The sequence below is a fragment of the Drosophila yakuba genome, chromosome 3R (genome assembly GCF_016746365.2).
Source record: "Drosophila yakuba strain Tai18E2 chromosome 3R, Prin_Dyak_Tai18E2_2.1, whole genome shotgun sequence".
Lineage (NCBI taxonomy): Eukaryota > Metazoa > Arthropoda > Insecta > Diptera > Drosophilidae > Drosophila > Drosophila yakuba.
Genome location: NC_052530.2, coordinates 28,393,090 through 28,415,075, shown reverse-complemented (window position 1 = coordinate 28,415,075; position 21,986 = coordinate 28,393,090). Strand labels below are relative to the sequence as shown.

Below are 21,986 nucleotides of genomic sequence, written 5' to 3'. Positions count from 1 at the left end.
TCTAACTATCGTGCATTCAAAAAACAGGATTTTTATCATGTTTTAACGTTCAAAAGCAAAACAAACTCTAGAATGAAATAGTTTGTAAAAACAATGGGACATACGGTCACACTTTGGGGTGGAACATGTGTGGAATGTGGATTTATAAAAACAAACTGAGCTACTTTTTGAACTATAATTTTTCCATGGAGGTAGGGGTAACCTGTATTTTGGAGAGGGGCAAAAATTTGATTGGTGACGATGGCAATTAAATCCCATAAATATTGCTCATCAGAAATAATGTCTCTGAATCGGTAATTTTGTTGTTCCTTTTTTTCTATAGTTAATTAACGCTCATTTGTTATTTGTTGTAATGTAAATATAGTTCTTACGTAATTATTATAATTAAATAAATTGTAATCCCTCCTCCCAGCGAGCAAAAGATTTATGGTACTTTTTGACAACAAGTTCCCTCAGCCAGGTTGGCCGAGCGGTCTAAGGCGCCAGATTTAAGCTCTGGTTCTCGAGAGAGAGCGTGGGTTCGAACCCCACACCTGGCAAAAAGAAAGTTTGTTTTTTTTTTTTAATAATATTTTTTAATATTATTAGAAATATAATAGAAATGGCTTAAGAGTATTAGCTTAGCAAAGAAATGCAGGTGGACATGAGTAAGCACGGCAATGCTGTTATCTTTATGAGGGAAAATTTCAGTGATAACAGAACAATTTAATTTTGAAAGATTAAATAGCATTCTAGTTCACAGTATTTGTATAAATAGTGTTTATTTTGGTGTTTTCGTTTTAAATTAAGTTAATTTATTAGATGATAAGTAAGCTCAAATTGTTACGCTTGAATGCAAATAGAGACGCCTTTCTACCCCATAAATTATGCAAATAATTTTGAAATTTCTCTTTTTATCCTTCTGGTGCAGTGGTGTCCACCCTCTAATGCACTTCGCTGGCCCATTGATAAGGATATCCCGAATGGAAATGGCTCAGTTACCGCCAGCCAACCGCAATTAAGCTGACCCACAGCCGTTGCCTGGTAACCCAAAAGGTGTCCACAACAACTAGCCGGGCTCAGGAAGCAGAAACGTGGCCAAAACAACCACCGCCAGGAGTGCAGGCACCACCAAAGGACCAAGGACAAACCCTTGCAAGCCGTCTGGTCAGTTCGGTTTGTGTATTTAAGCAAGGAACAACGGCAACGTGTTTAATATTCAGCCAGATGCAGTTTACAAACGGCTTACTAATATAGATGGGTAAATAAAAGATACAAATATGTGCTGAAAATGGGATCAAAGGTGTAAAAAAGTTATCTACTGATCTTCTGTTTAAATAAATAGTGATATATGTATAACTAAAGAAACAATTCAGTAAAACAAGTGAATGACGTAAATAAAAGTGCTTACCTGCAAATGAAGTAATCAAAATATAGAAAAGAAAACCAACTCTATTTAAGATCATATAATAATAATATTCGAACACCATCATGAAGAAACAATCCTAAATAGTTGGCTTTCATTAATCTATCAAGTAATTTTTACATCGCAAAACGAAAAAGTGCCACCCATCGAGCTGAGTTCCAAGTAAAAAATTAAGTCAAATGGGCCATTAAAATATAAATATTATTTATTGTACAATATATTGTGGTATAAAATCTATATTCGTGCATGTGTGTATGTGGTGTGCGTGTGTGTGTGTGTGAGCGGTACACGTTTGTTTTTTAACGGCCTAATCTTCTTAGATGGATGTTGAACCCCATTGGCGTAAACAAAAAAAAAGAAATATTATAGAATGCAAATATATACAGTATATATGCCATATAGATTTCTATATATATTCCATTATTGATCAGTCTGTGTAATCTCTCTCGCTGAAGAAACGCCTGACGCTGGATGCTGGATGCTAGATGCGGCTGTTGCCTGATGCTTAATGCTGATGCTGATGCTGTGGCTCCAGCTCCGGCGGCTCCGTTCAATGAACCGGCACCGTGATGCGCGGCGATAAGCTTTTGGTTGCGCTGCGATTCCGGCGCTGCAAAAACAGCTTCACGTTCTCCAGGGGCAGCTGGAAATGATAGTAGGCGCAATAGGGCAACGGATCCCAGTAGGCGAACAGTGCCTCTCGCTTGTCCAGCGCCGTCGTCGAGGTGCTCCTCTCCAGCGCCGACCAGCTCCAGTTGGGCAAATCGTCCTCGGGCAGTCCCCGCCGGTGGATGCACTTCATCGCTCGGCACAGCAATTGGGCATGCGATCGATTGTGGCATATGTAGGGCAGGGCCACGCCAAGTCGCGTGCCCAGCGGCACAAACTGACCGCCGTGGGCGGGGCTCTTGACCAGCCGGAAGCTTATGTGCCCATTGATGGGCCTCTGGAAGCGCACCTTGGCAAAGAAGGAGCGCAACCAGAGTTCTATCTGCGCCTCATCATCCCGGGGCACTGGTATCAGATTCTTGGTATGATGCTCCACCCGACAACTCACATTGGCCACCACCCGCGAATCCTTGACGGTGGTGCAGGTCACATAGTGATGATAGCCCGGCTGATCCCGCACCACCAGCCACGGTTGTCGCTCGCTAATCTCGTGCTGGTTCAGCTTCAGTTCCGCCCGCCTGTTGGGCAGTATGTACTTGTGCCGCTCCAGAACTCCCTGCATTCCGGCGGCCATCAGTATGTTCCTATAGCTGCCAACGAAACCGCTCTCGTAGATCTGCTGCAATTGCCGCGGAGCAGTCAGCACCACATGGGCTGGCAGAGCCATCTGCTGTTGCTCGCATCTCTGAAAGAGCTGGAGGCAGTCGTCCAGCTGCAGGGTCTCCTGCACGCCAGGTATGAAACTGGCACAGCCCAGCACCTCCAGATGGGGTCGGGCCAGGGAATCATAGTACGCCGGACTGGTGGCACACACGGGTATATAGACCGAGGGTCGCTCCTTCTTCACTATGTGGCACAGGGCTGCAATGTACTGATCCGGATTACTGGCCGTCGGCCGTGGCACCAAATAGAATTTATCCACGGCTGTGGAAAATCTGGCCAATCCGAACAAGCCCTCGAACTCAAAGACCACCACACGGGCGCCGGAACCGTAGAAATTCCGGGCCAAATGTAGCGTCTGTATGGTGCTGCCGCAGCTTAGGAGTATGGTCTTCTGGCGCTGCACTGCGCCCAGCTCCTCCTCGCCACTCAGCAGCCACTTGACCAGGGCAATGGGCACCCGTAGCAGTTTCCAAAAGATCCAGAGCAGGGCGGACAGCCAGAAGCTGGGCGCCGCAATGGACAGTGGTATGTAGAGGACGTATCTCAAGATGGTCAGCACCAGGCGCATCAGCAACTGTGGCCCGAAGAGCAGGACTCGGGTGCCCAGATGGGGTTGTGCTGGTGGCGATTGCGTCTGAAACTGATGCCTCAGGAGATTGCCATCGGCGGTGCGCTGGCGTCTGAGGGTAACAAAGTGCTTGTGGGCCGTCTGGGATTCCTTGTCCTCCTCCTCCTCCGACTGGCTGGGGTGCTCCGGTATCAGATCCAGCGAGTTGATGCGCCGGAACTTGGAGCGCGTGGCCTGGCGCAGTTGCCGGGCGTGCTCCTGGCGCAACAGCAGATCGTCCAGGGTCTGGGACATCTTCTTCGCTCGCTCACTCGCGTATTCCGTATTATCTACGCCGTTTGTAATCAACGATTATCGCTGCCGTGCTGCTGCTGCTGGCAAAATCCGAACTGTGACTAAATCGCGTTTTAAATAGGAGCTATACTTTAAACCTATGGGATGCAGCCGCGACCGTTGATAACCCAACCCAGACACACATGTCCATCGCCGCTGGGATCGGCCAATCCCTGTCTCTATACCTTGTGCACTGTCAGAAAAACTGCCACAAACTAATAATCAACCAGCAAATTGTTCTTGAAATGATTGGATCTTATCACACTGCTTAGTTAATTGCACTACTTTTATGGCCACTGGAAATAGAGTCCATCAGGTAATCACTCCATTGAAGACCTATAAATAGCACTATCAGATCAAAAACCTTAAGTTTAAAGTCTGCTTATTTCCAAATAGTGACCTTAATAGTTCGTTAATTTCTGGTAGGTCAGTTTCTTTTTGTCCATGCTGAATGGCTTATCACAATATAATTATTAGTTGCCAGGCTAGACTTTCGGTTTATATGAAAGATTCATAGTTCTTAAACAACTCTGCAAGTTCAAAGTACTACTAGTTGATTGCTATTGATTAGTTACCATGTAACAGCATTACAAATCAAGATTAGTCAACTCGATGGGATTATAAAATAGCGTCGCCATAATCTGGATGACGGAACTCTCTCAGTGTAGCAATATAAATTGCCTGATCAGCCGAACAATGTGTTGGCGAACGTGATGTTCATTGTCGCCAACTCTCCGGATGATCCGCTCTTCTCCGTACGTCTGAGATTTATTAGTATTTTTTTTTTTTTTTGGCAATCGGGTATAAATCATCGTCGCCGCTTGAAGGTTCCATCGATGTGGAGGTGGCGCCCGTTGCCAAGAGAGCCGGGAAATCTCCGTCCGTGCCGAAGATCAGCATGGTAAGTTCGGGTATAGCACACGATCGATGCATTCCAGGTCCACTTTTGTCGCCGGCGGGACTTTGGCCTGGTATTCAATCCCATTGCTGTTGCTGATAAGGCGATAAGGGGGTCTACTGTATGAAGAAACTTATGCTCGCCAATAATCTCACACCTACACATAGTATAGAGCTTAGATTAAAAACCGAAAGTGAAGCAAACAAAACACCTTAATGGGCGAATGCATAACCAATCTTCGGACTTTGAGAGTCTACATAGTTATTCCCGTGTCTGATTTCCACATCTGTACGGCGGACACGAGTGCCTAATGGAAGGCATTCGCATTCTGTGTACCTGGCACTTTGATATCTCCTCCTCCTGCCCAAGGTCGCCGATCAGGTTCAAAGCGGTCCTGATAAGCGTGTTTGGATTTCCATATATTCCATATATATATATATAAATATATATATATGTATGTATATTCAAATTGAAATTCAGCGATCGGGCTTTATTATTTCATGGCATTATTTCGTCGTCGCTGTGCCATGGAAATAGCCGTCTCACCTATGTACCTACTACTATTTATATATGGCGAATGCCGTGTGGCTTGCATGAGTATGCAGTTCTCTGATATGGAACGATGGCGATAACCCCAGGAGTCCACCATCGCAATAGAATTCGCAACCTGAGCCAGGAAACATTTTGACATTTGCTTTTAGCGAGGTATTTTCAAAGCGATCGAGACTGCTGATAATGCCAACTTTTCGATTTTGTAATACGGTGGAAATGCGCTTGATGTTTGAACAAAACTATGATAAGATTGGAAGGTTCCTTCCGCAGTATCTTCAGAATTCCAGAATTCTTAATGATTCCTATTTTGTGGAACCATTATTTTTTACTCCTGTATTGTTGAGCATAATAATCACAAGCAAGGGTGGAACTATTCATGGCAGCTCATTTGTATTCACCGCAAATAAATCATGAAAAGGGTTAATCGCATCGACAGAGTCACCTGTGCTATCTCACTGCTGGTTGACTTATTAAAAGCAGTTGGGCATGAAGTTGGCCATGTGACCAGGCGAACCAGGGACACCAGCCACCACCAGCTATATACTATATACCCCATCGATATCGCCATCCAACCGATTTGACCGACCGCATTCGTAGCAATATGCATTTGCATTTTGGATTGTTGCTCGCTCGCACGCCAAACATAATTGTGAGCTCCTCTTTCCGTAATCAATTGCGGTTGCCGCTGGTAACCGGGAATTTGTTAATTCAATGTTTATTCTGCCCCAGTCCCATCCAAGCACCCCTTCACAGGTTGCAGTGGGTCTCCAGACGGAGCTGGCCCTAATGGCGGTTAGTTCGAAAAGGGAATCCCAGCGACTTGCTCCATTCTTCTACCTCCTTGCTGGCAACTTCACTGGGCACTCAGTTGGCTCAGTTCCGCGTCCGCAGACAGTTCGAATCCTGGCCAAAAAAAAAAACAAAAGCGTTAGTTGCGTTAGTGCTTCCGCATTCCGCAAATTTGTGTCAATTGCCACCAGGCAGGACACGCTAGTGGAGGAGCCAAGGAGCCAAGGAGCCTAAAGCCCCAGGATTCCGTGATAACTTGATGAGTATTCAATTGGAGCTCAATCAGTTAACAACAGTGTCTAGTGCGCGGTCTTAATTTGGACATAATAAAGTGAAAGAAACAAAAGCAAGTGCCTCAAGGATTTAGCTGGAATACCACATTCACTGCCAGTGAAAAGTAAGTTGCAGTTAGCTGTGGAATTAATTGTTCAAGAGTAGGAGCTTAATAGTTTAAATAAAGTTCAAGAAATACCAAACACGAAATAATGTATGAATTAAAAGAATAAACCCTTAAAATCCGGTATATTAGAATAAAGCTTAGGGATTTCTGTTACCAATGTAACTTTTTGAGAAAGACTTGAGATTTGTTTCTCAAAACGTTGAATGCTTTAAAGCTGTTTTAAAGAAAACCTTAAAAGAACATTGAATGTCTTGAGTTATGCTCAAAAAATCCTTAAGTAAATGAATTGGGTTGAATAGGTTCTTGCTCAAGAAATATTATGCATATATATATCTACCTATGATTCATTCCATATGCTACGACTTCCCCCCATTTTCCCTATAAACCTCAATCACGACCTCCATCTGACTGAGTCCTTGGTGATAGCAAATCGGGAACTAAAATAGAAAGTAGAAGCGCCATGGAGCAGATTGCATGCCAAATCATAGTCGCACTATCAGGGATATTATTATTATACGTTTATGGTTATGGATGGCAATGGTTGGGGGAATCATTGGGTGAACTGGTGGGCAGGATGGGGAGCGGAGCATAAGGAGCTCAAAATTAGAAGACGCATTCGTGTCAAAGGAAGTTTCAACAGCGGCGGAAATGTTGTTTATTAAAATAAATACGAGGACAAGGAAATTCTTATGACTTACGGGGGGAGTGGAGTTGGCAGTTGGGCCACGGATTGGAGGAGCACGCGGTAGCACGGGGTTGGTGGGCACAAACACTTGCTGTCCTGGTGACAGACTGTGCAATGCGTGTCGTCCGGGTTCCAAAAACAATTTCCTCAAGTGGGCCCCCCAAAAAATATCATTTGAATGTATGGACGTAATGGAGAGAAGTCCTGGCTGGGATCCTTGGACGATTGTGAAGGAGGAAGGTGGGAGGGGCAGGTGAAGATGGGGCGCCGAGCTTGTTTATTTGCGAGGAAACATCACCTCGGTGGAGCTGTCATGACGACTGACTCCAGGCCCGGAACAAGTTAATAAATCAATTTGGACTAACTTATCGAGTCCGTCTGCAGCGTAGGCGAGGCGCCAAACTTTTGGCCAGAAAGTTTCCGCTTCATAAAAGCAATACCCTATTGAAAATCACCGAAGGGGTTGATGGGTTGCGAAAGCTTAGTATTAATGGGTATAAAATCATGTTTGTAAATATTAATATAAGCTGTAATGAATCGTATACAGTCTTAAGTGAAATCAAACCCTGTTTATCTGTTAGTTTAAATCTACTTATACTAGAACTTAAATATTTCAAATAAATTAGAGGGTAGAGCGTTGTGCTTATACCAAGACTAAACAAGTTTTGTGTGATTTTTGCGGCTGCACGCAATGCCAACCGCAACACAGAAATTTTACTCATCCCAACCAACTCCTTTCGCAGATGCAGGCGTATCGCGATAACTTCAAGCAAACGCCCTGCCCATCGGCCATCGACCTTCAGGCGGCTGGAACAGCCCACCCACCGGGCACCGCCTCCCGGCTGCCCTTCTCGCGCACCCAGCGTGGGCGTGACCCCTCGGCCAGTGCCGCCTCCGTTTCCGCCTCCGTTGCGGGCGGCCTAACGCCCAGGATGATGAGTCCGGGTCCGCCGGGCGCCGGAGGAGGTGGAGGAGTGAGCGGCGGCGGCGGCGGAGATCCCTCGGCCCTGTTGCGGCAGAACCAAGAGCTGCGCCAACGGCTGGCCGACGAGTCGCATAGCTATCGACGCCGCCTGGACACCTACAAGCAGGCGCAGCACAACCAGGCCAACCTGGTCAGCCGACTGCAATCGAAGATCCAGCAGTATCGCCAGCGTTGCAGCGACCTGGAGGATCGCATGCACGAGACCATTAAGCCGACGGCGGGAGCTGGACCCAAGTTGACCACCGGTCCGACCAACCAAGTGCTGGTGAGTATTCAACAGCTGGGTACGAATGCTCTTAATTGTTTAAGGGCAACGTTGCGTATGAGTAATATCATTATTGTTCGATTTAATCAATTTGATTTATAATTTGGGGATCACAGGCTAATGTGATTGCAGTTATCATTGAAATTCCAACATATTCCATTCAATTCCATTCCGAAATAAATCAATTGAAATCCAAGGATACTGTAGCTCATGCACATCTTGTTTTTTAGTGCTCAACTTCTTTGACTCTGGGGCAGAGCAGCTTGCCCTGCAGCTCCTCACTGGACTCGCCACCGCCCAGCTGCAGTCGCGACTATGTCGACGATGTCCTGGTCACCGGCGGCGGTGGCGTTGGCGGCGGAGCGGCGGAACTGTGCCGCAAACTGGAGGAGGAGCACCAGCGCTGCGAGCAGATCCTCGCCCAGAACAGCGCACTGCGTCAGCAGCTGGAGGAATCGAATCGCACCAACGAGGCGCTGACCAATGACCTGCAGAAGCTGACCAACGACTGGGCGGGTCTGCGGGATGAGCTGCTGATCAAGGAGGATGAGTTCAAGGAGGAGGAGCAGGCCTTCAAGGACTACTACAACAGCGAGCACAATCGCCTGCTGAAGATGTGGCGCGAAGTGGTGGCCGTGAAGAGATCCTTCAAGGAGATGCAGACGGCCATGAAGGCGGAGGTGGCCAAGATGGGTCAGGAGATCAATTGCGTGGGCAAGGACATCAGTGGCTCCAATGCAACGGTCGCCTTTGCCGTCCAGCAGGCCAAGCGAGCGGCGGATGAGGAACTGAAGCAATCGCAGCGCAGCAACGATGAGCTCCAGAATCAATTGGCCACGCTGAAGGTGCAGTACGAGAGTGCCCGGCACGAGATCATGGAGCGGGATCAGCGACTACTGGAGCTAATGAATCAGCTGAAGAAGCTGGAGGATCGCTGCGCCCAAGCGGAATCCCAAGCAGCGCTGGCCAGTCGCTATAGCGACGAGATCGAGCGACTTAACAATTCCATGCGCGAAATTGCGCAGGCCGTCGTTCAAGATGCTGAGAACGCGGATCGCGAGGCGGACGCCGAGGTCACCGGCGGTGTCATGCAGCACATGCACCTGACGCGTGACGCCGCCTCCGTGGCGGGCGGAGCAGGTAGCACCGCCGGCGGTGGTGGTGGTGGGAAATCACCACGTCGCAACTCGACACGCGCCTCTCAAGCCTTCGCCGAGGGCACCATCTCAGCCGTCCAGGCGGCGCTCCACAAATACCAGCTGGCGCTCCACGACATGCAGGTGAAATTCCAGAACAGCAGTGAAACACTGCGCAGCACCAAGTCGCAGCTGGAGACCAGCGAGGGCACCAAACAGCTGCTGACCACCAAGATGCAGCAGCTCACCGAGAAGTTGGACAGCAGCAACTCCAAGCTATCGGAACTGCTGCAGGAAAGGGAGAGTCTGCAGCGCGGACTGGACGACATCCGCGTTCAGAAGCAGCAATCCGAGATGGGACGAGCCGACATCAATAGTGCGGTAAGTGGATTCTGTGGAGGTTTCCCATTCAGGGATCCAAAGTTCTTCGGAATATTTCTTAATTAATAAGAAATATCTGGTTTTTTCCGAGTGTGGATGTCAAGGCGGATTGGGGGCGGATCGTTGATAACTCGATTAGTCTGCGTCTGCCGCTGATTACGCCGCAGATTGTCTATAATAATTATAATAATGATGATGTTTCCAACTCAAATCCGGGGTGATGCCATGTCTGCGATGAGTTACAAATTATGGCTGCGAAGATTGCATTTGCAGCCGGCGTGAGTGGAAATGACAAGGGGCTAGGTTCATCAGCACCGGGATCTCGTATCTCTAAATGGGTTGCCTGGGATCGGGAATAGTATACAGCTTGTCTATATCAAAATGGCGTTAAACAACATTATAGAAATGTATACCATAATTATATAATACGAGTAAGCTAACCAATTTATATAATTTCTTATAGTTCGAGAATCTGAGCAGCGATTATGAGAAGATGCAGCTGAACTGTGGAAAGCTGCAGAAGCGCATCGATTCCATGGAGGAGGACAAAAAGGCGGTGGAACTGGAGATTCAACGCATTCTGAAGGACAAGAACATAACCGAGTTGAATTTGAGGTATTAACGAGGGTACACCCCTTAGATTATAACCACTAAACATCTGGAATCCCAACAGGTCCGAGGAAGATCGCAGCAGTCGTTTGCGTGAGGAGACCATATCCTTGCGCGAGGAGCTCAACCGCGTGAGCCTGAACCGTGATCTCCTCGAGCAGCAGCGCATCGAGTCCGATAATCTGATCAATCTGCTGGAGAAACAAAAGTCCGATCTGGAGTACGATCTGGACAAGCTGTTGCTGGAGAAGTGCGATCTGCAGGAGAAGCACGAGAAGCTATCCAACAACAGTTGCTCCACCAGTGATGAGCTAAAGAGCGTTCAGAATTGCCTCCAGGAGGCGCAGGAGGAGTGCAAGAAGCTTCGCATTCAGTCCGTCGATCAGTGCAATGAAATTGGCGAACTGAAGAAGGAATTGGCCATACTGGACAAGGCGCGACTCGAACTGGAGACGGACAATCTGTCAGCTGGCGAGAAGCTCAAGTGTCTGCAGCTGGAGAAGGAGAAAATCCTGCAGGACTTGGCCTGCGTCACCCGGGATCGTGGTGACATCCACAATCAGCTCACGGCGATGTGTCGCAAGAAGGAGGCTCTGAATGAGGAACTCATGCGGACACGCCAGCGTCTGGAGCAAACCACCGAAACTAACAGTCGCCTGAATCGAAATCTGGAGGAGATGGTGAAGGATGTGGAGGAGAAGCAGGTGGTCATCGATCTGCACGAGAAGGACACCCATCGCTTGAACGAACTCCTCGCCGCCCTGCGCTCGGAGAAGGAGTCCCTGGAGTCGGTGCTCTTCGATACCAACACCTCACTGGAGGCCACCGAGGAGCGACGCAGTCAGCTGGAGCGGGATCTGCAGGAGGCTCTGGTGCGCGAGGAGAGCCTCAAGAATCACGTGGCTCGCTTGCAGAAGGAGCTGGAGCAGTGCCAGCGCAAGGCCCAGGAGACCAAGACGCAGTTGCTCAACGCTGCCCGTGCGGCGGAGAGTGACTTCAACCAGAAAATCGCCAATCTGCAGGCTTGTGCCGAGGAGGCGGCCAAGCGACATGGCGAGGAGATCCTACAGTTGCGGAATGCCCTCGAGAAGCGGATGCAACAGGCTCTGCAGGCGCTGCAGACGGCCAAGGATGATGAGATCGAGAAGTTGCAGGAGCGCCTGGCCACATTACAGGCCCATCTCGAGAGCCTCGTCCAGCAGCACGAGGAGGCACTGATCCGGGCCGAGAGCGAGAAGCAGCAGGCCCTGTTGATTGCCCATCGGGATAAGCAAGCGGTGGCCGAGCGCTTGGAGGCGGTATCCCGGGATCTGAAGACCGAGCAGGAGTCCCTCGATCGGAGCAGACGGGAGGCCAATGCGCGGGATGAGAAGCAGCGGGCGGCCATTGCCCAGCTGAAGGACGAGATGGTGCAGATGCGCACCAAGGAGGAGGAGCACAAGTGGGTGATACTATAAACATTTACATTTCCAGATATTTATGTTTACTTGCTCTGTAGGATTAAGTTGGAGGAGTGCATCCGGAAGCAGGAGCTGCAGCTGAGTAGCCTGCGGGAGGAGCGCGAGTCCTTGTGCCGTGTGAGTGAGGAGCTAAAGATGGAGATTCGGCTGAAGGAGGACAAAATGGAGGGCACCAACAACGAGCTGCAGGATGCACTGCGCAAGTCCAAAGAGGGTGAGTTCCGGGGCATCTAATCTTGTAGAGAAATTCACCAAAATCCTAATCGAAAATACCCGTTTCAGGTGAGGGCTTCATCGACAGCTTGCGCAAGGAGCTGACCGACTGTCGCCGGCAACTGGCGGATAGCAACATCGAGCGGGACAAGTATTCCGGCAGCAACAAGGAGCTGCGCGATCACGTGAAGCGCGTGGAGAGCGCCAAGCGGGAGCAGGCACGCGCCATCGAGGAGGCTCTGCAGAAGATCAGCAATCTGGAGGACACCAAGAACTCGTTGGAGAACGAACGCACGCGATTGAGCACCATACTGAAGGAAACGGAGAATCACTTCACAAAGACCACCCAGGATCTGAATGCTACCAAGGCGCAGCTGCAGAAGGCTCAAGTGGAGTTTGCCCAGAAGGACGAGGGCGGCAAGGAGTTGCAGTGCAAACTGGTTGCCGAGGTGGAGTTGAAGGAGCGGGCCCAGCAGGAGCTCTGCCAGATTAAGAAGCAACTATCGGACCTCGAGGCCAATCTTTGTGCCACCCGCCAGGAATTGGGCAGGGCTCGGTGTCAGAACAACCAGGAGGAGCATCGCTTCCATGCCAGGGAGCAGGAGCTGGCCCAGCGCTTGGAGGAGGGTCGTGGTCGGGAGAAGCGCCTGGAGGATCAGAAGCACAATCTGGAGGTCTGCCTGGCCGATGCCACCCAGCAGATTCAGGAGTTGAAGGCCCGATTGGGCGGCGCCGAAGGTCGCATCCGGGCTTTGGATGAGCAGTTGTCGTGCGTGGAGCTACACAAGCGGGACACCGAACAGAAGCTATCATCGGTGGTTCACACTCTGCGCAGGATCGCCGGCATCCAAGTGGACGGCAGTGTGAATCTCTCACATCGTTTGCTGAGTCCCTCGCGAAGATTCAGTCCATCTCGCAGTTGCGGAGACTATGACAACCGGAGCACTTCACAATGTCCGGATGGACCAATCGATGTGGATCCGGATCTGGTGAGGAAGGGTGTCCGCAACCTGATGCACCAGGTGGCTCAGTTGGAGCGCGAGAAGGATGACTACAAATCCCAACTGGGAGCGGCTAAGAAGCAGCTCCAAGATGCTGCTGAACAGCAGCTGCGATGCGACGCCAAGCTGGGCAAGCTGCAGGCCATGCTAAGGAATCTCCAGGAGGAGAAGAGCAATCTGGAAACGGACCGCAAGATGAAGATCTCCGCCATCCAGGCGCTGGAGGAGAAGCTCAAGCATCGCAACGATGAGTGTCAGATGCTTAGGGAACGTTTGGCCCAAACCGAGATGCAACTGGCTGCCACATCCGAGGAGAATGGCCAGAACGAGGAACGCCTGGAGAAGAGCCGACAGCAGTGCTCCAAGCTGGACAACGAGAAGCGCCAGCTGCAGGAGGAACTGGCCAAGGTGGAGGGCCGCGCCAGCAAACTCGATCTGCAGCGGGTGGCCATGGAGGGCGACCTTACCAGGCTACAGATGGCCCTGCAGGAGAAGGACTGCAGCATTCGTCAAATGGCTGAGCGCCTGGAGAACCAAAACCGTGCCCTGACCCAACTGGAGGATCGCTGTACCGCCCTTAAGACCACCGTAGATCAGTTGAAGGAGCGCCTCCAGAAGTCCGCTGTGAGTGAAACCCAGCTGCGGGGCGAGCTCAAGACGCTGCAGAAGGAGCTCTCCGAGCAGGGTCACTGTTCCCAGGCCAACGAGGAAAAGCTGAAGCTGGTGCAAAAGTCGCTGCAGACCGCCGAGAACGAGAAGCGCATCCTCACCGAACGCCTGGACAGCGCACAGACCAATCTCAACGAGCTGCGACGTAGCCAACAGGCGCAGCTGGATGGCAATCAGCGGCTGCAGGAACAAGTCACCGATCTGGAGGTTCAGCGCTCGGCCTTGGAGTCCCAACTTCGGATTGCCAAGTGGAACCAGGAGAGTGGCGGTGACAAGGGTCTGACAAACGGCAACGGAGGCGGCAATGGCGAGGAGGAGCTTAGCAGGCAGCTGAAGTCCTCGCAGCGGGAGAAGTCGGAGTTACGCAGCAAGCTGCAGACCCTGCAGGTAGGAAAAGTCAAAAGTTCACTGGGCGTATACGTTATTTATTTTTATAAATTAAGTATACGCAGTGTTGTCGGTCCTGGTTCAACCTAGCTTCTAATTCATTAAATTTTTCAATACAATTGTTTAAAGGACAAAGTCAAGCAATTGGAATGCGACCGAAAGAGCAAGTTTTCGGGCGGAAATGCCTACGATCGGGCTGAGAAGTCCAACTCCTATTACGGTGGCGCTGCTGAGTCCGGCGAGTTCGACTCCAACCGCTACGATGTGGGTGGCGGCAATGCCGGCACTGCTGTTGGAGGCTCTTTCAACTGCGGATTGGATCACAGTGTAATCGAGCAGGAGACGCGCGATCTGCGACTCAAGGTGCGCCGCCTGGAGACGCTGCTGGCGGAGAAGGAGTCCGAGTTGGCGCGCTGCAAGGCGCGCATGAACGACAGCGCCAAATGCCATGATGGCTTGGATGGGGATCGCTATCGCAGTGCTCAGATGCACGCAGAGAAGCTGCTCGACGCCAGGGAGCAGTCGCATCGGCAACAAGTGCTGCGCCTGGAGAACCAGGTACGTAGCCTAGGAACATTTGAAAGTAAAGTAATATCTACATCATGTACCCTCCACTTTTCAGATCTCTATGCTGCGCGAGCAGTTGGCTCAGGAGGCCAAACGGCGGCAGCAGTACATTCTGCGCAGCTCAAAGGCCAATAGGGAAATGCAGCATTTGAGAAGCACACTGGGAGATTCACTGCGCAATATCTCCCAACACCCGGTGGATCCCCATCTCCTGGAAAGCGAGAGTCGGCGGTGAGAATGACGTCCTTATTTGTTATTCCAAAACCTTAACACATCATACATTTCAGTCTCGATTCGGCCGTTTCAATGAGCCTGCCGCCGTCGACCTGTCGGGACTACGATCGCGATTAGATTGATGAGAAGTTAAGATTTGGTTAAATTTGATCCCGCCAAGAAGACGTAACGCTCACTGCCATTTGCATTTATTTAGAAAAAGGCTTCCTGGACTCCTCCAGACGCAACTGAGTTAATCATCACGTGCATTTCAACTCGTTTGCCTTAGTACAATTCTAGCTGTTCATTGTCTGCCCTGTTAGACAATCGAATATAGTGCGTTCCATCCAGTCGCAGCGATAATGACATCCTTACATCTCCACATAAATATTTATGCATTAATGGGTCACGAGTTCCGATTCTCCCTGAACGAGGGAGAACACCGAACCATATATCACACGACAATTTACATCATTTGCATTTACATATTGGCCAGAACACCGAACTAGTCAGCACGAAACAAAGCAACTATATTTAATACTTAGCATATTTAATCCTATATACAGTGCGATTCGTCGACTGCATTTTTATAAAATATATACAAGCGAAACACACTTCTAATGAACACAACTATCGCCCAGTGCTCTTATTTCTTGGTGGTTTTTAACAGCTTTTCCAGACACTGCACCACCAACTTCATGTTGGCCTTTTGGGACGACAGCTTGGCAACTTCGCCTGCGATGGCAAACAAAGCTTTGGCCTTGCCTTTCTGGTACTGTTGGACCGCCTTGGCCTGGTTGGCGATAGCCAGCTGGCACAGGTTTTCGATCTCGTCCGGACTGCAGATCTGCTGCAGGTTGTGCAGTTCAATTAGCTGTGATGGGTAGATAATATGAGTAATCACACCAATTCGGGATATTAGGCGGGACTTACCTCATTGACTTTCGCTTCAGGGTTTTTATGAAGCAGTTCAACCAGCTGTCGTGCTGCCTGGAGATTAATCAGCTCGTTATGTAAGCTCTTTAAAATGTCCTTTAAGTCGTCAGCCTTTATGAAGCTACATTAGGATGAACATAATCAATTATTTAATGGTTCAGGTATGTTAGCACCGAGTATTACCAATCCTCCACATCCAAGTTTAATTTGTTGCAGTAGGTTAACAAATCGTTTATAAGAAAATTGTAAATGACTTTGTTTGGCAAATCACTTAAACTACGTGAGATGCTTAAGAAATGTTCCAGCAGAATGGGTTCGTTCTAGAATGGAATCATTAAGTGATCAAATAAAAAAGTTCTTAAAAGATAAAAGATCTAAGTACGCACCACTAAGATGATGGCGGTTTCCGCATTCAGGTTGTGCTGCTCCATCAGACGTTGTCTGGTGTCCTCTGGTAATTCTGGAATTTCCTCGCTTAGAGCAGCCACTGAAAGTAAATCCTCTGTTGAAATTGAACCAGGCTTGAGGTTTACATGAAGGGGTGGCAGATTTGGCTCCGGCATGAATCTGTAATCCTGCAGCACCTCTTTGTCACGCATGGCCACTGTGCGCCGGTTCTCCGCATCCCAGTTGCGAGTCTCATTTGTTATTAGACCGCCATTGGCCACAGTTTCCAGCTGTCTATTAATTTCATACGTGATTGCTTGCGAGATGCTCCGAACCGAGCCGATGTTTTTTACTTCCGTGCGCACTCCCAAGGGATCTCCCTCTTGGTGAATGGATATGTTGGCATCCACACGGAGTGCACCCTCTACAATGCAAGTTAATCGGTTTCAGGAAAGGACAAACAATTAGTTTTTAACTTGCCTTCCATTTTGCAACTGCATGTCTGCAGACGCCTGAGTATCAGTATTAATTCTTTGACCAGCGATGCCGCTTCCTCGCCCGTTTCCAAATCTGGAGCAAACACCAGCTCCATTAGAGGGAGTCCAGCACGATTGAGATCAACCAAGCTTCGTTTCAGATAATCATCGTGCAGTGATTTCCCACTGTCCTGCTCCAATTGCAACTGTAGTAGTTTGGCGGTCTTGTAGTAAACTTTCTTGCCTGGTGTTATCACGGGAAAGGTCATTTTCCCATCATTGGCCAGAGCGGCACGCTGCTGTGTGATTTGGTAGCCATTCTGGGGGGAAACAGTTTATTAATAATAGCATGGTTATATATGAATATGAAATCTTACAGGCAAATCTGCATAGAAGTAGTGCTTGCGGTCAAACATAGACACTTCGTTCACCCGACATCCCAAAGCCAGCGAGGTCTTAATGCCGGATTCCACACACTTTCTGTTGAGCACCTGTAAGCGGGGATGCAATGTAATGAGTGCGACTCAAGTGGGAGTTCCTATTCTCACTGGCAACGTTCCCGGTATGGAGGCATCAAAATACGCCACCGACGAGTTGAGTGGTGCTCCAAAAGATGTGCCGCTGCCGGAAAAAAGCTTGGACGCACTGGCAATCTGAGCGTGCACCTCTAAGCCCACAACGCTTTTCCATTTTCTGCAATAGAGAGTGTTGGAATGGATTCTGATAATATTATTTCACATGCTTGCCTTTTGGGCACATTGGCTAACTTTGGCTGCGTTGCCAGTCGTCGGATTATTGAGTAATGCATTATTTTACCACGATTATAACATTCGCTACGGAATCGGCAAAAAGTTGCGCCAAAACAGCTGATGTTGTTTTGATTGCGGCCAAAGCTGCCGGACATTCGCCGGCGGCGTTGCCAGACAAAACCATCGATTGGCTGGCGATAACAGCGCAAGAGGAATATCACAAAAAAATAACCTTTTTCATTTGCAAGACAAACATGTAAAAAAATATGAGTTTAGCAGAGGTAAGCATTTTCAATGGCCACTCCACAACCGACACCACAGTGCAGTGCATCGAACGCAGTCGAGATTTCAATGCGAACACTTGTTCTCCAGTTGACAGCGACCAAGACGAGAAAAAGCACACGCAGCTCTGCAAAAGACAACCACGACGACGAGTGAGTGGAGTAGAAGGACCAGGAGCGGAGTAGCAGGCGCAGGAGTAGGAGCAGGAGCAGGAACAGTCGACCGAGGGCGGGCGGAAAAATCAATCGCAGCGACAGGAAGCCAATAAATCCGCCGCCATGGTGATTGAGAAGATCATTGGCGACCTGGAGTCCAACATGACGCTGGAGAACGAGGAGGCCAAGCGCAAACTTGTGGAGCTGCTATCCCAGAGTAAGTCATCGCCAGCTACGCTTTAAACGCCCACTATACCAACGTACCCATACCATTCCATAGACAAGGAGCAATGGCTGGTGCAGTTCATGCTGGACTATTTCTTTAAAACCGGATCTCAGCGCATTCTGGAGGTACTGGTCAAAGCCCAGGCACCGCACGATGGCTACATCTTCGACAAGCTGGACGACTGCCTCAAGCAGTCACAGCACCGTGTGCAGAGCCTCCAGGTGTTCTGCTTCATTGTGCGCCATCACCCTACTTGGCTGTACAAGATCGAGAAACACCGGCTGATCAAGAGCGTGTTTAAGCTGCTGACGGTGCGTTTGGGGGTGTTTACATTTCTGGCCGGATTCAACATAACTTTCATTTCTCTTGCAGCACGAGAAGGAGATAGTTCCGCTGATGAGCGCCCTGTTGTGCATAATTACCTTGCTGCCGATCATACCGAACTCTGTGCCCAACTTTCTGAACGATCTGTTTGAGGTGTTCGGCCATTTGGCCTCGTGGAAGCTGCAGAATAGCAATAAATTGCCGGACGAGAAGCTTGTCCACCTGCAGTTGGGGCTACAAATGCTGTTCCACCGCCTGTACGGCATGTATCCGTGCAGCTTTATTGCCTATTTGGTGGAGTTCATCAAGCGGGGCAACGGCGGAGGCATCTTTCAGCACACAATCAAGCCGCTATTGAACACTGTGCGAGTGCATCCCATGCTGGTGACGGCCACGCCAGAGACTGAGGTAAACAATACGCGCTGGAAGGAGATGGAGCCGCATGACGTGGTTGTGGAGTGCGCCAACCTATCGCTGCCCGTTCTCTTGCCTGAGACGAGCAACGAAGACGGCAGCTATGCGTATCCCATGACGCCTGGTTATAGTCGCATGACCTCAAACACCTCGAATACGGACTACAGCTATCAGCTGAGAGAGTTTCAGCAATCGAGGAATATCTATACCCGCTTCGATTCGTTTGCCTCCGGTGGGGAACTGGGTCCCATTTGGAGTCCGCATAACGAGATTGCCACGACCAGTAGCGGCATACCGCTGACACCCACCACGTCGTTTATTTTGCCACTCCAACCGTCGATGAACTCGCAGCTTATGGTGGGCATGACAGGCTCCTCACCGCCGGAAGCCGCTGTGGAGGCCACACCAGAAACCACGCCGCTAAAGGATATGAGAGATATCAAACAGCCGGGCCGTGCGGTGAATTCCCATGCAGTGAGAGCTATCTTTGCCGTCAGCCAGCCTTCTTCACCCATGCGCAAGGAGCAGCAGAGTCAGTTCAGTTTCCCGGATGTCTCTCGCGAGGCGGAGGAGAGCAGCCACTCATACCTGGAGGTCAACAGAGGAACTGCCTATGACCGTCGCCTGTCGCAGGTCATCCAGGACCGGCATAACGTGGAGCGATCTGTCAACGCACCGTGTCCAAGCAGCCTCCCGGAAATTAACTCCGAATTATCCCTTGTCGGTGGTTCCGTCTATCCACCTGTCAACCAGGAGGTCGCTGCCGTTTGTGGCGAGTGCAACGAGACGGACCGTAACCTCTGCAGCGTGGGTGGACTTCATATGCCGACTAGCCGATCCATGCACCAGCTGGCAAAGAAGCGCCGCAATCGTATGGCAAGCTACAGTGGAAATGGTTCCTGTGCGGATAGCAGAAGTTCGGCGGCAAAGAAAGCCAGTTGGAGTACTGAGGCAGAGAACCCAATGCGACGAACCAAATCCTGTTCGGCCCTGGCCGGACTGCGGCAGCAGCACCTGGAGGAGAATGATGACGAGGCCGATTGTGCGGCCCATAGACAGAGAGCGGAGAATGGAAATACGCAAAAGACTGGCAGCCGCCTGCAGAGGAGCGGCCGGAACATGGCCATTTCGGCGCCCAAGGATCCGGCTAGAAGCTGCACCCATGCAGCCACTCAGACGGTGGAAGGACTGGACAGTGCTCCGGCGCAGTACGAGAATTGGCTGATTGAACTTCTGCTGGAGTGCAAGGAGCAGCGAATCGATTATGAGAGGAACCTTCTGTACCCGCAAGATATTCTGGACGACTACATTAAGCATGCGATCAAGGCCAATGAGACCTTTGACGCCGAGCAGGGTCAATTGATGTGCCTACAGCTGGAATACGAGAGCTACCGACGATCCATTCACGCGGAGCGCAATCGACGGCTCATGGGTCGAAGCAGGGACAAGCGCAGCCTGGAAATGGAGCGGGATCGGTTAAGGGAGCAGCTTAAGAACTTCGATGCGAAGAACAAGGATCTGGCAAGCAAAATGGATCAGGCTATTCGGTTGGCCAACGAGCGCCAGAACATCCACCAGGAGGAGCTGGGCGAGATGAGGGCTAAGTACCAGCACGAACTGGAGGAAAAGAAGTGCCTGCGGCAGGCCAACGACGACCTGCAGACGCGACTCACCAGCGAGTTGGCGCGCCACAAGGAGATGAACTATGAACTGGAGTCCCTGCGCGGACAGGTCTTCAGTTTGGGAACCGAGCTTCAGCATACCCAGCAGCAGGCCGACATTGGGCTGCAGTGCAAACAAGAGCTGGCACGACTGGAGGCCGAGTTCATAATCATGGGTGAGGTGCAAGTCCGTTGTCGCGACCGTCTGGCTGAGATCGATAACTTCAGGGCCCGCGACGAGGAACTGCAGATGCTGCAAGAGAGCAGCAACCTGGAACTGAAGGGTGCTTATTTATTGTTTATATCACACGGATGTTTAATCATTCAGTGTTTGTTTATTTAGAACTGAGGCACAGCCTGGACGAGAAGACATCACAGCTGGAAAGCATGAAGCACAAGATCAGCGACCTGCAGGCCCAGCTGGCCAACAGCGAGAAGGCCATGACGGAGCAAAAGCGACTTCTAAGCACCGTCAAGGATGAGTACGAAGAAAAGTTTAAGGTAGAGCTGGATTTATTTGAAAAGAAAACTTTATTAACCATTCAATTTGTCGTTCTGGCAGTCCGTGAACAAGAAGTATGACGTGCAAAAGAAGATTATTATGCAGATGGAGGAGAAGCTGATGATGATGATGCAGCAGCCGCAAGGAACAACAGGTCACAACACCTGTTCCCCGGACACGGACAGAACTGGTGAGTGAGCGGGCTTCTCCGAAGCTAAGAAATATTTGATAGCGCCTTCTCCCACAGACATAGCATCATCCATTGAACGCAACTCACCGCTATCCACATCGCTGGCCTCGAGTGAGAGTTTATCGGCCAGCCTACGCTCCACGGAGCTGAAGAACCTGCACCAGCTAGTGGACACGCCCTCCATTCCGGATGTGCTGAACAGCTTGGCCGGCGGCGCTCAATTCGAGGATGGAGTGCGTCTGCCGGCCGTGGATCTGGCCTCCTCGGCCAGCACCGCCAGTGCCATCAACATCGTGCCGCACGCCTTGGACTTGCCGTCGACCTCCGGCGGCGTCGGTCACACGCTCACCCACCCACATCCGCATCCGCACCTGCACCTGCAGCAACAGCAACAGGATCAACTGCAGTAGCAGCAGCAGCAGCAGACGCAGTTTGTAAAAAACAATTAAGAACTAGCTTTCCTTCGCTAAGCAAATGTCTATTGGGGAAAACCCGCACAGAAAATTTACAAAAAAAAAAAACAAAGTTATTGGTTCTTCATATTTTCATATTCAGTTCAAAACTGTAACTAAGGTTTAATAAATCGCTGACTCCACGCAATAATTATAAAGGTTATACAAAATATTAATGTTTGAAATTTTAACTTGTTTAGCACATTGCAATTTGTTGTAAAAAAAAAATGGTTTTGATACGAGGCAATAAGTAAGACGCGCATTCATATTATAATAAACATTTAATTAAGATCAGCAAGCATAAAAATCCATCTTTTATTTAACTTAACTAAAAACATAACATTGCTTATATAACAAGCGCCAAAGATTTGAATTTTCGGCCAA

At 49.8% G+C, this 21,986-nt stretch overlaps 4 protein-coding genes, 1 long non-coding RNA gene and 1 other non-coding gene across 6 annotated transcripts; 4 read left to right on the top strand and 2 right to left on the bottom strand.

The window, feature by feature from the left end:
• The first annotated feature begins 41 nt into the window (after nt 1-41).
• On the top strand, nt 42-1,401 carry LOC120322032. The gene is made up of 2 exons (XR_005561791.2): nt 42-293; nt 911-1,401. It is a non-coding gene; the product is annotated as an uncharacterized LOC120322032 (long non-coding RNA).
• On the top strand, nt 456-539 carry Trnal-uaa. The gene has a single exon. It is a non-coding gene; the product is annotated as a tRNA-Leu (tRNA).
• A 191-nt stretch (nt 1,402-1,592) lies between the features above and the next one.
• LOC6538779 lies at nt 1,593-3,792 on the bottom strand. The gene has a single exon (XM_002099257.3). The coding sequence runs from the start codon at nt 3,597-3,599 to the stop codon at nt 1,956-1,958; it is 1,644 nt and encodes a 547-aa protein (XP_002099293.1). The 5' UTR covers nt 3,600-3,792; the 3' UTR covers nt 1,593-1,955.
• Nucleotides 3,793-5,731: 1,939 nt separating this feature from the next.
• Nucleotides 5,732-15,478, top strand: LOC6538778 (rootletin). Its single transcript, XM_002099256.4, has 10 exons — nt 5,732-6,274; nt 7,706-8,212; nt 8,443-9,729; nt 10,193-10,344; nt 10,403-11,779; nt 11,837-12,012; nt 12,081-14,068; nt 14,198-14,626; nt 14,691-14,866; nt 14,923-15,478. The coding sequence occupies exons 2-10, from the start codon at nt 7,706-7,708 to the stop codon at nt 14,984-14,986; spliced, it is 6,156 nt and encodes a 2,051-aa protein (XP_002099292.2). The 5' UTR covers nt 5,732-6,274; the 3' UTR covers nt 14,987-15,478.
• Nucleotides 15,355-17,542, bottom strand: LOC6538777 (glutamyl-tRNA(Gln) amidotransferase subunit B, mitochondrial). Its single transcript, XM_002099255.4, has 8 exons — nt 17,394-17,542; nt 17,196-17,340; nt 17,025-17,138; nt 16,652-16,967; nt 16,171-16,595; nt 15,968-16,104; nt 15,782-15,905; nt 15,355-15,722 (listed from the first exon to the last, which is right to left on the bottom strand). The coding sequence occupies exons 1-8, from the start codon at nt 17,453-17,455 to the stop codon at nt 15,495-15,497; spliced, it is 1,551 nt and encodes a 516-aa protein (XP_002099291.3). The 5' UTR covers nt 17,456-17,542; the 3' UTR covers nt 15,355-15,494.
• Nucleotides 17,541-21,772, top strand: Tsc1 (hamartin). Its single transcript, XM_002099254.4, has 7 exons — nt 17,541-17,677; nt 17,769-18,050; nt 18,114-18,370; nt 18,432-20,742; nt 20,802-20,959; nt 21,021-21,150; nt 21,208-21,772. The coding sequence occupies exons 2-7, from the start codon at nt 17,957-17,959 to the stop codon at nt 21,558-21,560; spliced, it is 3,303 nt and encodes a 1,100-aa protein (XP_002099290.1). The 5' UTR covers nt 17,541-17,677; nt 17,769-17,956; the 3' UTR covers nt 21,561-21,772.
• Nucleotides 21,773-21,986: the final 214 nt, after the last annotated feature.

What these genes read in the sequence shown, in the direction of transcription:
- LOC6538779 (XM_002099257.3), bottom strand. Translation starts at nt 3,599, where the DNA reads ATGTCCCAGACCCTGGACGATCTGCTGTTGCGCCAGGAGCACGCCCGG.
- LOC6538778 (XM_002099256.4), top strand. Translation starts at nt 7,706, where the DNA reads ATGCAGGCGTATCGCGATAACTTCAAGCAAACGCCCTGCCCATCGGCC. An exon ending in ACTGCGCAAGTCCAAAGAGG is followed by an intron (nt 12,013 to 12,080) that starts GTGAGTTCCGGG and finishes TACCCGTTTCAG; the next exon opens with GTGAGGGCTTCATCGACAGC. An exon ending in CTGGAAAGCGAGAGTCGGCG is followed by an intron (nt 14,867 to 14,922) that starts GTGAGAATGACG and finishes CATACATTTCAG; the next exon opens with TCTCGATTCGGCCGTTTCAA.
- LOC6538777 (XM_002099255.4), bottom strand. Translation starts at nt 17,455, where the DNA reads ATGCATTACTCAATAATCCGACGACTGGCAACGCAGCCAAAGTTAGCC. An exon ending in ATGCAGTTGCAAAATGGAAG is followed by an intron (nt 16,596 to 16,651) that starts GCAAGTTAAAAA and finishes CTTGCATTGTAG; the next exon opens with AGGGTGCACTCCGTGTGGAT. An exon ending in CTGAAGCGAAAGTCAATGAG is followed by an intron (nt 15,723 to 15,781) that starts GTAAGTCCCGCC and finishes TACCCATCACAG; the next exon opens with CTAATTGAACTGCACAACCT.
- Tsc1 (XM_002099254.4), top strand. Translation starts at nt 17,957, where the DNA reads ATGGTGATTGAGAAGATCATTGGCGACCTGGAGTCCAACATGACGCTG. An exon ending in AGTACGAAGAAAAGTTTAAG is followed by an intron (nt 20,960 to 21,020) that starts GTAGAGCTGGAT and finishes TCGTTCTGGCAG; the next exon opens with TCCGTGAACAAGAAGTATGA. An exon ending in CCCGGACACGGACAGAACTG is followed by an intron (nt 21,151 to 21,207) that starts GTGAGTGAGCGG and finishes CTTCTCCCACAG; the next exon opens with ACATAGCATCATCCATTGAA.